The sequence below is a fragment of the Lutzomyia longipalpis genome, chromosome 3 (genome assembly GCF_024334085.1).
Source record: "Lutzomyia longipalpis isolate SR_M1_2022 chromosome 3, ASM2433408v1".
Classification (NCBI taxonomy): Eukaryota; Metazoa; Arthropoda; class Insecta; order Diptera; family Psychodidae; genus Lutzomyia; species Lutzomyia longipalpis.
In genome coordinates this window covers 5,647,586-5,662,195 of record NC_074709.1, presented here as the reverse complement: position 1 = coordinate 5,662,195, position 14,610 = coordinate 5,647,586, and the positions used below count along the sequence as shown (strand labels likewise).

Genomic DNA, 14,610 nt, shown 5'->3' with positions numbered 1-14,610 from the left:
AATTGAGGCCCATGATTGAGCCCCTTCAATCATTTTACAATTTAACAAAAAAAATCATTAAAAATTATTTTTATATATCCCTCCTTAAATTGAACAATTTCATACACAAATAAGAAAACATTGAGGTATGCCACCCACCCATGTATGATTCCATGTGGGTGGTGGAACAATGTATTGGGGGATGAATTTTAATTTGCCCGTTGAAACAGCAAATACGTGGTGTGGGTGGTATAACATTTTGAGAAATTACCATTTTAATAGGCTCAAATTCCCACACCCGAACTCTAAGCCATTAATCGAGAAAGTTGAATTGAGTGGCGGCATGTCACATAAATTTCAAAATTCTCCATGAACCTCTTTTCTAATTAAATCGATTGTTGCGGGGGTCGAGACGCCCGTTTTGGGCGTAGGATCTAAAAGCAATTTGCATGCTCTCCTCAATTTCCCCGCGTCGATTTGTATGCGGGCGGGAATTGGAGGGGGGGGGGGGTTGGTACTCACCAAGTCATTTCCGGCGCTGACATAGCTCTCGAGTGGAGTGCATGGTCTCGTCTTGGACACAGTACCACTGGCTTCCTTGAGACCCGTATGGTCACAGAGTTTGGGGGTTTCGTTGTCAAATATCTCAAGAAGGAGCTTCCGGCCGCCAGGGGGATTTTTCTCCTGATGACCTGATCGATTTACACCGTGCTTCCGGCTACCACTGGAACTGGCATAACTGAGATAGTGATCCAGGGAGATGATCGTGTTAGTTTCGGGATTCCTTTGTTGGATTATATTGCTCAGTTGAGCGCCTGAGTATTGATTTTGGGTGTACTTGGTGTTGGCAATGTAATTGAACGTTTCTTTGATGTTGGACAACCCATTGTTTAGCTTATCGTAGCGATTCTGTGGCGGTGGTGCCGGGGTGGGGACAACACTTCCGCCCCCATAGGGATTGTTGTGATTGAAGACACTACTTCGGGTGGGTCCGTAAATGTAATTCTCCACCGGATTCCAGGCATTGTCCACATTCACAGGTCGCTCATTTGGGGGTGGTTGCTGCCCCGAAGGGTAGTAGTAGTAGTTCCCAGTTACACTACTGTTCACTGTTGGGTGGAAGGGACGTAAATTTGGGGGTACAGTTGAGGTGCTTACAGTGCCTCCGGATGGTGTTACTCGACCGGACGTGGCAGTGATTGAGCTGTCCCATACACGAAAGCGAATTATCCATGGTGGCACGTCCGTCTGAAGAAGGGAAAATGCAAAAAGAAAAAAGAAAAGGTGAATAGAGGTGTCAAATTTCCTTATTTCCATCGTCTTTTTAGCTACATATATTTATGTATGTTTCCGGAAGTTCACAGGGTTCACAGTACCTACCTACAGTTGATAAAATATATATGAGCTTTTTTTCTAAAGACAAATAAAAGGGCAGAAAAATCTCTTAAAAATTGGAAAATTAAAATAAAATATTTTACAACATAGTTTCAACTTTATATTTTGCATAGGAACACACATAGTTCCTCCTATCAGTTATTCATAAGTCATCAATGTACCCTCAGGCATCAATTAATAATGGATTTGCATTGTATATAGTTGAAAAGGAATTTCCTGAATAATGCTTTCAAAGGGCAAAACTTTTAACACGCTACCCGGGAGTTTATTTTAAGTTAAGGGAGGTCCAGCTAAGTAAAAGCCAAAGGGAATTAGTGTGTACACATGGTGCGAGTTCTTTGACTTTTTAAACCATTTGTCGTACTGTGACCTGGTGCACGTTCACCCACCCTCCCCTACATCCCTAAAAAGCTCCCACACAATGTTGCAATCTGCGTCCTCAAGTGTGGAATCGCATCATGATTTCTCGCTTCAAGTAACTTTTCTATTTTGCAACATTGTGATGCACTCCTGGCTTTTTGGGGGCTGCTCAGAGTTGCCAAATGCTATGCTATATATGAATGATATGTTTCAATGCATTTTGTGCTCACCTGACCAAATGTTGTGTTGTCTATCACGGGTGGCTGGAGGATTTGTAGGTGGTAGCTGGTGAAGTAAATCCACACGAGATCCGTGGGGTAGCCATGGAAGTAGTAGGTGCACGTTGTATTGGGTGGTAGTGTATGACGAGGACTCAGGATTCGTCCCAATCTTCCACGGCGCGACATTAAAACATCATCTGCAGACGAAACATAGGAGGGAGATGTGAGTAATTAAACTTTTTTCTTCTTCACTCTCCATATAGCTTCTGTAGCGATAAAAGTAAATTTATTTTTATTTTTCCAGGTGAGGGAAAGAACGAAAAAAAAACTCTACATATTTCATTTTTTCTCCCATTCAATGTGAAGTTGCAGAAGCGGGAGTCTTTTTCCCATGAATGCGAATCAAGCCCCCGGAGCACAAATTATATTCTCTCACTTTTGTCTGGGGTTGCTATGAGTTAAAAATAGAGACACAGAGCGACATACGAGGGGGGAAGAGATATTTCAATTTGACAATTTCACAATTTCGCAGACGGATGAACCCCCGCACCCATACCGCGCGCGGCGACCCAAACCCACCCCCGAGGGCCATTTATGACTTGCGGATGGATGACGGCAAGTACATAAACTAGAAAATTATTTGAATTTGCTCCGTGGAAATTCAATTACGAGGGAATTTGAATCCCCTTCGTTAAATTTCAAGCTTTCCTCCCCCCCCTTCCGCCGCTTCACACCATCCCGGCGCGCCCGCACATCATCCCCGTTGGCAAACCAATTCGAGTCGGGATGCACGCCAAGGGAAGCTCTGGATCTCATGCAGTGTATACACTTTCTCGCCGCGGAATTGCTTCAGGATGTTAGTCTGGAGGTCGAGGGTATTGCCCAAAGGTATGGGAAAATTTGATTTTCGTCTGGAATATGACGTAATATTATGTATACACCTGGAGGCAGTGAATTTTGATCTTTGTCTGTACATACATATATCTTTCTTTATGCGGATCCTTTGATATTGAAACACTCAACTCTGTGGAAAATTGTGGAAAATCAACTGTAAATTTATTTGAATAGTTTCTGTTGGAGGAATTTTTCGTTTTTAGTTTGATTTGTTTTTTAAGTTGATTTTCAATGGGTTAAAAATTATATTAAGGATCAAAAATAATTTAAAGGATCAATACAAGATTTTTTTTTATACACGAGGGATGTTTAAAAAATATTTTTATAGATAATATGAAATAACTTTTGGAAAGTATAAAATGAAAATTCCCTTTTTTGTTATATTTTAAATCAACTTCTACAGTCCTAAATGAAATCCAATAATCAATTGAAAGCTCTTAAAAGAACTTAATGAAAATAATTAACACTGAAGCTTCTAACTAGCATTAAGAATAAAAGGTTTAACTAAATTTTTTAGGCTCTATTCAGATTTTTTTTTACTATTTTAAAAATAGCTCCAAAATTGTCAAAATTTCATTTAAAAGTGAAATAAAAATGCAAAAATATCATTCCTGACTTTTCTTTCTAATAAGAGAAATTTTCCTCCTGCGTCCATTTAAAAAATTCCTCCATCATCCTCCATCAGATTCTCCACTTGAGAATTTCTCAAAATAAAAAAAAAAATCTATATCAAAGCTTTACACAGAGAGAGATAAAAGAGAAATATGGAAAAGTTTGGAAAATGTTTTATCGAAAAAGTGAAAATGAATATTTCTCATCTTTTTGCACATTGAAAAATTCAAAAAGCTCCTGGAAAGCTTCGCAAAAACTCAATCTTTGCCATATTTTGAAACTTGCAAGGATTTTCGTGAATTCCCTCAACCGTGGAATTGAAATTGCAAACAAAAGAACATGTGAACATTTTTCAGTGGAAAAACGATGAGGGAAATGGAGTGAAAATACATGAAGAAATTCAGTTCAAGTGGATGGAAAAAAAAGTTAATTATTTTGCATTTCCATTCTCATCTGTTTTGCCAGAGGGCGGGTGCACTTCTTATATATTTGATGTGAGCTTGCTAATGGATTTTTGCGCTATATATGGAGCAATTAATATGTAGGTGTGAAAAAAGGGGGTGAAAAGTGGGAATTTCTTTTCTTATACACCCACGACGTGCACTAATGATCACAGGAAGTTATTGTTTCATTTCATTCAACGCAGAACGCAGTGTTGGGATAGTACGGGCGTTACGGAGTGTTAATTAGAAATTCTTACACCTCACCTACCACAATCTAAACCATGGAGATTGTATTGCAATGATGTTGGTCATTGTTGAGAAATCAAGTGAAGAATTTTTTAATTTAATTTTTAGCATCTCAAGTAAATTAAAAACTACAAAAATGTCTCTAAGAAAATTCCTAATTTTAATTTTTTTTTCTAATTTTTGGAGCAAAAAACTTGAAAATAGAATATTTTTAAAAATTCTTGTAATTGAATTCTTCCGTAAAATTGTCACTTTTCAGGTGAAAAATAACATTTTGTATCCAACGAGGTGTTACCGTACAGGTGCAGCAGAAAAAAAATAAACTTCCACCATAACATCCTCCCTTGCAGGAGAATTGATGTAAAACATACGAGTAGGTGCAGAAAATTTCCCTGAGGTCGAAGAGAATTCCAAGAATTTTGCACAGAATTGTGCATAGTCTATATAACTAACTACTTATACATAGTGGAGAAGGGGTAGAAAAAAAAGCTCCATTGATTTGTTCCCAATCATGCGGAAAAGCGATATAAATTTGCATTTGGCTCCAATACAGCAGCAAACTCGAGAGAACCGCATGATTAAAGCAAAATCCTAGAGAGGGTACCCTGCCTGTCGGAAGCACACTTAACTGCATGCGGTTTTGCATCACTCCCACATATACCTCATATCCCCTTATGCCACGCACCTACATAGCTTTGCTGTATGAGAGACATTGCGCCTCTTTTTCATTCCATCCACAAACCCTTTTGCACACCGTATGTGCTTCAGCTTTACTCTTTATCAGCGATTTCACTCTTGGTAAACAAATAACACACACCACCTATGCAAAATGGATTTGCTTGCACTTAATTTGCACAGTTCTCGCGGGATCGCCTTCAAGCACTCCCGGAAACATCGACTGTACCAAACTTTCAATGCATGCAACAGCAATACAAATTCGCTCTATATGCCTCAGTATTGTGGGTGCTTCAATACTCTTATTGAAAACAACGTAAATATTTTGAGGGTAATGGTGTTGATTTTACGAAAATAAAAGAAAATTATAAGAATGACTTTAATTACATTGGAAAATGCTTAATTTTTAAATTTACTTTTTGAGATGTTTCGATAATTTTCTTCAGTAATATTTACATAGAGCACTTGAAACCTTTGAGAGGCGCATCTTGAGACGGATATATGGGCCGGTGAGAGTGGAGGTTGAAGGTGAAAATTTGTTTCGCATAAGGACAAATGATGAGCTTGAAGACCTCTACAAAAAACCGCTCATAACAGCCTCAATCCGGGCGTCAAGACTACGCTGGCTAGGCCATGTCCATAGGATGTCGGCCGAAAGAATGCCCAAGAACCTACTGAACCTAAACCTGATGGGGCCAGGTGTGAGAGGCAGGCCCAGAAAGGAATGGGAAGACGTAGTGGCTGAGGATCTTGAAAGATTGGGCGTTGCTGATCTGGGCCGGAGGTTGGCGAGGGATCGCCAAGGATGGAGAGCGCTGTTGAAGAAGGCCGAGTCCCTTAATGGGACATGAGACTGGATCAATTCCCGTAGGAAACCAGTCTCAAGCCATTTAAAGAAGAAGAATAGTTACATAGATATGTGAATTACAGGGACAAGATTTTTTTTAAAGCTTTCGAGAGAGATGGGCCAAAGCTCTATCCTCTGTTCTGTAAAGCAGTATTGATAGTCAATGAAAAAGCTTGGCTAGAATTGATTTTATTCAATTTGAAAAGTCCTTTTAGGACACTGATTCATTGAAATTTCATTCAAAAATTATTTTAAATTAAAATAAATTTAATTATTGGGTTGTCTCATGTGCACCAGTACTGATTTTTCATGCTTTTGAAGTTAAAATGCAACTTTTGGCAACCCTATTCGTTCTTTTTGAAGCTGAGTGTTCGGTGTAAAAGTTTAATCGAAGGAAGTATAACAGAATTAAATTAATGATGGAGTTTTTGATAAAAAAAATATTACTTAATCTACCCTTAATTTTTCGAACAAAAGGATGTTATGCAGAATGTATAGTCTCAATCCAATGATTTAGAATCTAAACTCAAGAAAGGAATTTTTTAACGTTGATAAAGGAAAATCGTTACAAATGAATTTGAAATATAAATAATTTGTTGCTTTGGCTTTATTAAAGAGTTGACAAGAGCATGGCAATTTTCCAGACAAGTGTTAAATGAAATAGAAAAGGATTTAAAGTTTCTCTTTTGTGTCAATGTGAAAATTATAGCTTTGACGGTACTATTCTAGGAAATTTCATATCGTTTTCTTAGAGCTTTAATTGATAAACTCATAAATTAATCTAATAACTGAAATCGATCTAAATAGTTTTAGGGAATTTCTCCTGACTGAGTATGAGGAAAAGAGACGAATTTCGCAGAATCCTTTAGGTATTTGTCTGTAAATGAATTTTTATTCTCTTAAAAAGCTTTTAGTTGATAAAGAATAATCAATTTTTAAATTAAATATTAATCCTTTCAACCTCAGAAATATAAATGAAAAAATCATCAGTCAAAGACGCTGGAATTTTATGTAAATTCATTAAATTTACTTATTTTAACTTTCATATAATTAAGGTAAATATGCTGCTTTCTACACCACAAAATATGGTTTGAAATTGTATAACTAATTGCGAGGATGAGGGAGGAAAGGAGTAGTTACGCTAAAAGATTTCAAACTACACCATGATGAAAGTTAGTTGGAGGTGGAGGGATGGAGTGAGATTCTCCTTCCCCCAAAAATAATACATAAAACCCACAAATTCAACTTTACAGCTTAAATTTCCCCCTTTTTCTCAAAACTTTCATATAATATGAAATATTTGTATATGTAATTTCTCAGAGATCCTCTTGATGAGATTTGTGCACACAGGTGAAACCTATTAAAGTTATGATTTGTTTAAAATATTTTTACATAAACAGTTAAAGATGTTTTTTCAATTAAAATTTAATTAGGTTTGCTTTTGGATAGATTTGATGGAGAATATTTTCAATAATTCACATTTTCAATATTAGTGGATTTAGTTAATTAATTACTTTTCCAAAATCAATCAATTAGCATCAGATACATTTAATGAATTCCGTCTATTCCACTCATTAATTGGAGCTGTTTCCATTAATGAGACAAAATAATTTGGTAAATGTGTAAGTGGCTTCTGAGTATTTTATTTATATGGTCACACTTTCAACCCCTCCTCTATGAAGCTTTTCTCATTAAATTTATATACATAACACACATACTAAATTGAAGGTAAATTTAATTGGAAATTTTAATGAAAAAAAATTGTCAGAAAAAATTCCAACGATGAAATTTTTGTTTTTTTGCTTTTCAAAATTAATTTATTTTTTTTTTTAATTATTTGTTTTTCATAAATTTTTATTTGACATTATATGAAGGAAATCCGCTTAAAGGCTCTTTAATTTGAAGGATTTAAATCCTAACCAACTTGGTAATTATTAGGAGTTATCATGATGTTACATGCTCTTCAATCACTTTATCCTTCTTGAATATCAATGTGTTTTGGTATGAAGTGTCTGGGAGGGTGAAGACAAAACAGCATAAATTCGCATTCCTCACCAAGAGCAGAGCATATCTCCTCTAACATCTCTAATATGTCCATGTGAAATGTATATAGTTATTGGATTTCACTTGATCCTCTTTACCAATTGATAGTGATTAATTGTTTATTGCTACTCTAATCATGTCTCATATGAGGTAAATGTAAGCAGAAATTGCGAATTAAGCTTTAGTTTTAATCAATAAATTTCTTTCGTGTGAAATTTAACAAATCCAAGATATATCTGTTTGTCTTTTTTTATTCAATATCAAATTTTGGGTTTTTTATTAAATTTCATCCCACCCATAAATACCCATGAAAAGTTATTGCTCAATAAACACACTGAATCATTCTGAATTTTCCACAAAATTCACATGCGAATGGGGCGGGGGTGGGGGCACGATATATAGAATATATGTATGTGCAGTACATACATATACATGGAGATATGACAACCCAATTTGAGGTGTTTGCAATTCAGCAAAAGAGACGGAGCAGCAAACGAGCAAACGAACAATGAAATTTTCAGTATTTCGACAACAAATAAAATGAATTTGGAAAACCACATTAACGACTATTTTTGCTGTTTCGAAACACTCGTTTTTTTATTAATCGAAATGTGTGTTTGCAAATATTTCACCGCCATTTATACCCTCGGGAAATTTTTATGCAATTCACACGAAATTGTGAGAGCTTTTTTTTTTTTTTAAAAACTTTAAATATCCCCCATCTCCCCTATGATGTGATACATGAAATAAATGAACATTCTGTTAATTTATCACGCACACATTCAAGGAGAAATGCATTTTGAATTTAATGTGAGATGACATGAGGAAGTGTGCCCAAGGATTACGAGTTCAATATGCGCATCAATGGATGATTTGAATTTTCCAGCAGGTGCTCTCGTATGGAGTTCCCACCACTTACCTGGATTGGATGCATTGACATGAAATTCACAGGTGCGCTCCCCTCTGGCATAGTCGTAGGAATCTGAATCTGTATACAGGATGTCCACGTCCAATTCAAAACCCCTATTTGGGGTGGAGGTTTGAAGGGGTGCCGAAAAGGGGCTGGAATGGAAGGCAACCAGCATCTCTGATCCCCTGTGAAAGAGAATGAAGAAAGTGGGACCTTTTGATTATATGCTCTCTCTCTGCCTCTCCCGATGAACGACAATTGATTTCGATCGAAGAGCCATTTAATATTTTAGGGATGTCCGAAATGGTCTTTAGTCATGCACTATATATAATGACCCTCAAGATTTAGGAATGAGAAGGAGGGGGTGTTGGTATATCGTATACATTTTGATAAATAAACCGATTTGCGGATGAGACACCCCCGCATAGGGTGTGTGAAACAGGTGTCTCACCCATGGTGCTGCCACACATCTGTGAGGCATACAAATCAACCCTGATACGTGGTAAAGTTGGAAGGGGTGGGTGATAAATTTTGGGATGAGACACTGATGGAATTGCTGAATCAATGAGGTTGTTGTGTGAAACAGCACTTGAAATGCATTCTAAGCAAATGCACTGTTTTCCCAAAATTTATTCATTAAACAACTTGCCTCTATATGTACATAAAGTACTAATTAAAATAAATGAAATATGTATAAATTGACATTCTACACCCAAGGAGCTTTCTTAATTGATTTACATTCGAGTTTATGAAATTTCAAAGTATTTTATTAGGCAAACTTTGGAAAATGTTCCGAATAAAATACATTGAGGTGATTTAATTTTATATTAAATAGATAATTTTTGCATTGAAAACTGCATTAATAACGAGATAATTCATTCTATTCTCTTATTTGAATTTCCATATTAGGTATATGCGCACAAGGCGCACAATCATCCCATATTAGATATTCACATTTAAATTCACTTCCCATCATAATAATCTTTGAGGGATTTCCACACAAAATCAATGAGATTTAGAGCTATAAAGTGCATCACTCTCCTCACCCCTATCAAAGGAAATTGGAATAGAGTGGAGGTAGGAAGCAAAAGAAATAGCATAAAGAAATCTCAATCAATGTGAATTTCAGTGAGATATTTGGGAGAGAACATCTCAAGGAATTCACCCCGCACCAAAAAGCTTTGGAGGATTACAAGTTTTTCTTTCTACAGGCTCCTAAACCCACTAAAAGAGGTGGAATTTTCTTCTCATTGCACACGAAAGTTTTCGTATTAAATCCATCAAACAGCCTTCTTCCATTTCATCCTAACACACAGCCGTTTTACTTTATTTTTTTTCTATCTCCACCACTATCTTTGTCATATGAAAAGAGAAAAATCCAAGCTTTTCCTCATATGATGCCGTTCGTGATTTAAAATAAGACGTTTAGGGTGGTGGCGGTTGTGGGAGATGGAGGAGCTTAAGGGGCGATGTACGAAAAAAGAGCCTTTTCTTCGTTTCATCATGCAGAAGAACTGCATTTGCAAGGGGAGATTTCTTTCGTCTTTCCACCCGCCCCTACCCGCTGTTTTTGCAAAAGTCCATATAAAACCGCATCCGACAAAGTTGAAAGTCAAACTTTCCGTTCTTTTCTCGGGGTTCTCTTGCCGTTTTCCGAAGAATTAAACATTCTCGATGTTCTTTTTCGATGCAAAACTTTATCGTACATGAGTACAATGGTGAAAAGATAGGGATTTCATGAACAAGGCAAAAAAAAAACCCTCCACACACTTGTGCACCATGTATCACATTACTTTTGGAGAGGGATCTTCTGGAGAGGAAGCATCAAAAGAATGTGAAATCGGATAAATTTAGACTTTAGACTTTTATTTAAATATTTGCCCCAAAAGTTCTTTGAAAAGCCCGTTGTAGAAACTTTGGAAATATTTTAATTTTATTAAATTGCTAAAATGGGATCATTGGGAAGAAGGACTTTAAAAGTAATTTCTTTGCTTTATAAAAGGAGTTTATTCGTTTTTAAATGAGTTAAACCGTTAGTTGAAGAAATCATTGGAATACGTGTAGTGTTTTAACGTCTTAAATATAAGGAAACCAATGAAACATTAACGTAAATGTTTCATGTATCAAAAAGAGCCGAAAAAAATAGAACAGTGACGTCATTGTTTGCATTTTTAGGTAAATTCTTACCGATTTTTTGCAAATGCTTCCAAGGGAATAATAATATAAAGTTTCTTTGGTGAGTTTTAATTAGCTTTTGGTACTCGATAACATTTTACGTATCTCGAATATTTCTTCGAAAGAAGATTAACTCCATATAAAAACGGATGAACTCCTTTTTGTTTTGAGTGTTTTCAAAGGATTAATTTAAATTTTTTCTGTGATGTTTCAGCATTTTTAAAAATCATTTTCCGCTTTTTTTCTTAATAATTTAATTTTAAATAATTTAGGCAATAATCTCCACAGGATGGTTCTGAATAAAATTTATTCAACGTTAAAAAAAGTTTCCCATAATAGGCTATCGTCCTCTATTTATTAGAATGCTCAGTACACCTCAAAATTCCTCAAAGAATACATAACTCTCCGCTGTAACATTCCATCACCTTTCAATTTCCAAACACATCAAATTAATTCAATTGTTCGAATGAGATTTAATTCTAATTTTCAATCCCATTAATCCCATTTTGTGTATATATTGCAGAAGAAGAGTTTCCACCCAGCAATGTGCAATTTGCAGTGAATGTGGTATGAGCATAAAATCGGATGGAATTAAGAAAAGTTTGAAGAAGACATAAAAGTCCCATAAAATGGCCATGAAGGGAGGAATAATCTAAAATTGAAATCATTTGTGTGATTCCGCTTTATTCTTTAGCGCAATAATGCATCTCTCGTGGATATAAAAAATTGAATTTAATTAGTACACACTGCCTTGTGATTGCTAACAATATCCATTTTCCGCCACAAAAAATATATATTCACAATAAACATTTGCAGAGCATAATGTGGAGGAATTTTTTAGTTTGCTAAAAGGTGGTGGTGGTGGGCAAAGAAAAAAAGAGCTCACAGTGTGTTTAATCGATGCGATTCCATTCCACTGTGAGTTAAAACGCTATAAATCCCTGGAGATATCACAAATCTGGGCCATGCTGGAAGTTCAAAATACACAAGAGGGCAACTCACCGTGACACGACGCGAGGAAGCCAGTCGCCTCCGCAGTATTTGGCTAGAACTGGGTCATTCGTCGAGCTGCCATCGTAAAATATCAAATGATCCCTCTCTCCTGTGCAGTCAGACCATGCTCTCACTGACCGTGATGTCTTATTTAAGCTCGCTATTGACCTGCAAAATGGGCAAAAAAAAAGCCTCGGTCAACCAAACTCCTTGAACTTCCCCCACTTGAACGGTTTTCTTTTCCCTCCCTTCAGCATAATATACTTGTGAGGAGAGCTTTACAACAACGATTGCTTCTTCCCCGCCCTCAAGGGAAATTTCCCCACTTAATGACATAAACTTGATGTTATATTGAGAAATTTAACGACATTAAAACTTCAAAGTTTTCAACATTGATGAATGTAAAAAAATATTATATATTTTTTTACGACAAAAATAATCCTCAAGAAAATACATTTTTTTAAAGGTTTCCTTAATGACTTTTCCCGTTGCCTCTTCAGTGTAAATTGAGAAAATTATGAAAAAGGTCACGACCTGTGTTTTATTTACTCTCGCTTTGATGGAATAAAAATTTAATTATTTTATTGAAAATATATAATAATTCAATTGCAAAAATTATTTATTCTTTCTGAAATTCGAGAGCTTTGTGTTTGCAAAATTTATAATTTAATTTATATAATATTCCATTTTTATAATTCAGAAATATTAAGTTTTTCTTTTTAATTTTCCGGAAAAATAGCCGAGTGTTATGTTCAGACTGTAGAGAGAATTCAATGAATTTTCCAGGATGGTTTATGCAAAGTCAAGGGGTGTTTATCTGGCGAATATTTGGAATATTTTAGCGAATCGTCCGAATCTTGACGAATAATCCGAATGTTGGCAAAGACTTCGAATCTTTTTGAAGAAAAATAAGAATTTTGACGAATAATCTGAAACTTCTTGACGAATAATTAGAATCTTCTTAACAAATGTGCCGAATCTTGACGAATAATTCTAATTTCGAGGAATAATCCGAATCTTGAGGAATAGTTAGAATCTTGACGAATAATTTGAATCTGTTCAAAAAATAGTCCGGAATTTCTTAACGAATAATTCGAATATTCATAACAAATAAACAGAATTTTTATGAATAGAAGCTTAATGAAAAATTTTAAACTCAACGAATAATCCGAATCCTGACGAACAGTACAAATCTTGACGAATAGATCGAATCTTGAAAAATAGTCCGAAATGTCTTAACGAATAATTCTAATTTCGAGGAATAATCCGAACTTTGTCGAATTCGAAGATTTTCATTCAGATAAACACCCCTTGTGCAAAGTTGAAAGGGCACAAGGAGATGGCTTTATAGCAAAGATTCTATACATACAGAAGGATGCATACAGACCTCTTAACAAGTGCCTTGTGTTCACTCTCCTGACTGACGCCAATCATGGCGTGTTTGCATGTTGGAACAGTCTTCTGCCTAATTGTCCAGTAGCATGTCACATTCCTTGGGTACATTCCTGGATAATTGGGGCTCTGGAGGCGGCATTTTTTCCTGTAGCACTCATCAAATTGGCGCGTACAGTACGTCCCTGGTGTGACCTGACCAAGTTCCAAAAGTTCACTCGGTGCCCCATATCTGCAAAAGGCCAAACACATGAACTTTTAGCACACATACAAGTCACCAAAGTTATATAGAAAATGAAGTGGCTTTGAGAGCTTCCGCACTTGGGGAGACATATTTTACACGCTCAGTGTGCATGAGAGTTTTGCAGGAGGAGTGAAGCTCTTCCACAAAACTAGAACATGGCAATAACTTTGATTCTGTGTGGGTAAAACATCAAGGATCTCTCGCCTTTTCACACATCACCCTTTCCTCCCTTAGATCACCCCAACCCCGCCTCCACCCCTCTCTAAATTAAGGTCATGGGTAAATAGCCACCGCAATTTATGGAGCTTTGCACTCAATTCCACCGCATTTAATTTCATCCACCAATCGATAAGTTTTCTCATATATACGGCGCCTAAAGTCCCATACAGGCACAGACTTTTTTTCCACCGAATATGTGTTCCTTTTCACAATTTTTGGCGACTGCACGAATTTATTGACTCCCCATCCAGAGGGGGGTATTTACGAGAGATTTGTAAATACAAAACGCCTTGTAAGCTGTTTTTTGAAGTTGAGCCAATTTCATTACGAGTCAGACAATTTTCATTGTTTATCTGAAAATTTTAGAAATAAACTTAACATTTCTTGTACTTTTTTGGGCTTAAATTTTTCCAAAAAATTAATATTAATACCAGTATGGAAAATATTTTTAATCTCAAGCGTTTGGGGTTTTCATATTTCCCAGCGAGATAGGGAAAAGAAGAATAAAAAATGTGTAATGAGAAAATTTTCTTGATGATATTTGGAAACTCTGCATCTTTAGATTTCCTATTCAAGTAAACCCAGTAAACCCCAGTGTTCTCTAAATCTTCTTAATAAAATGTCTATCCTCAATGAGCCATGGAAAATTGGGAATTTCTCTGAATCTTTATTTAAAAAAGCCCAATTATTGCTCAAAAGCGTATCAATAACTGACAAAAAACATTGCCGGATTTATTTATTAAAATCGGAAAATTGGATAAAATATTGTTGCATAGCTCACCTAGAAACAGGATAATTGTATTTAAATATGAATTTTAAAATATTATAGATATAATTCATCACAGCGTTATGTAATATATTTAAATCCGGATTTCCAATCGTCAAAGTAAAAATATATATTTTAAAAAATTATTAAAAATCGCCCAATAATTCTAGGAATTTGTGTGTGTCGAAATGGGTGT

General features: G+C 35.8%; 4 protein-coding genes across 5 annotated transcripts in view; all 4 read right to left on the bottom strand.

The window, feature by feature from the left end:
• LOC129791558 (trifunctional purine biosynthetic protein adenosine-3) overlaps window positions 1–14,610 on the bottom strand; it is a 1,078,967-nt gene that overhangs the window by 90,383 nt on the left and 973,974 nt on the right. The window lies entirely within an intron of this gene.
• LOC129791559 (potassium/sodium hyperpolarization-activated cyclic nucleotide-gated channel 3) overlaps window positions 1–14,610 on the bottom strand; it is a 1,048,222-nt gene that overhangs the window by 200,742 nt on the left and 832,870 nt on the right. The window lies entirely within an intron of this gene.
• Window positions 1–14,610, bottom strand: part of LOC129791609 (uncharacterized) — a 309,820-nt gene that overhangs the window by 200,742 nt on the left and 94,468 nt on the right. The gene's annotated exons all lie outside the window — the stretch shown is intronic.
• The window catches only part of LOC129791564 (uncharacterized), an 81,142-nt gene that overhangs the window by 4,420 nt on the left and 62,112 nt on the right, over window positions 1–14,610 (bottom strand). The window contains exons 7-11 of the mRNA XM_055829766.1: window positions 13,181–13,417; window positions 11,803–11,961; window positions 8,635–8,810; window positions 1,965–2,152; window positions 502–1,227 (exon numbers count right to left, since the gene is read on the bottom strand). Of these exons, the coding sequence (XP_055685741.1) occupies window positions 502–1,227; window positions 1,965–2,152; window positions 8,635–8,810; window positions 11,803–11,961; window positions 13,181–13,417 (1,486 nt within the window). The remainder of the gene's footprint in view (window positions 1–501; window positions 1,228–1,964; window positions 2,153–8,634; window positions 8,811–11,802; window positions 11,962–13,180; window positions 13,418–14,610) is intronic.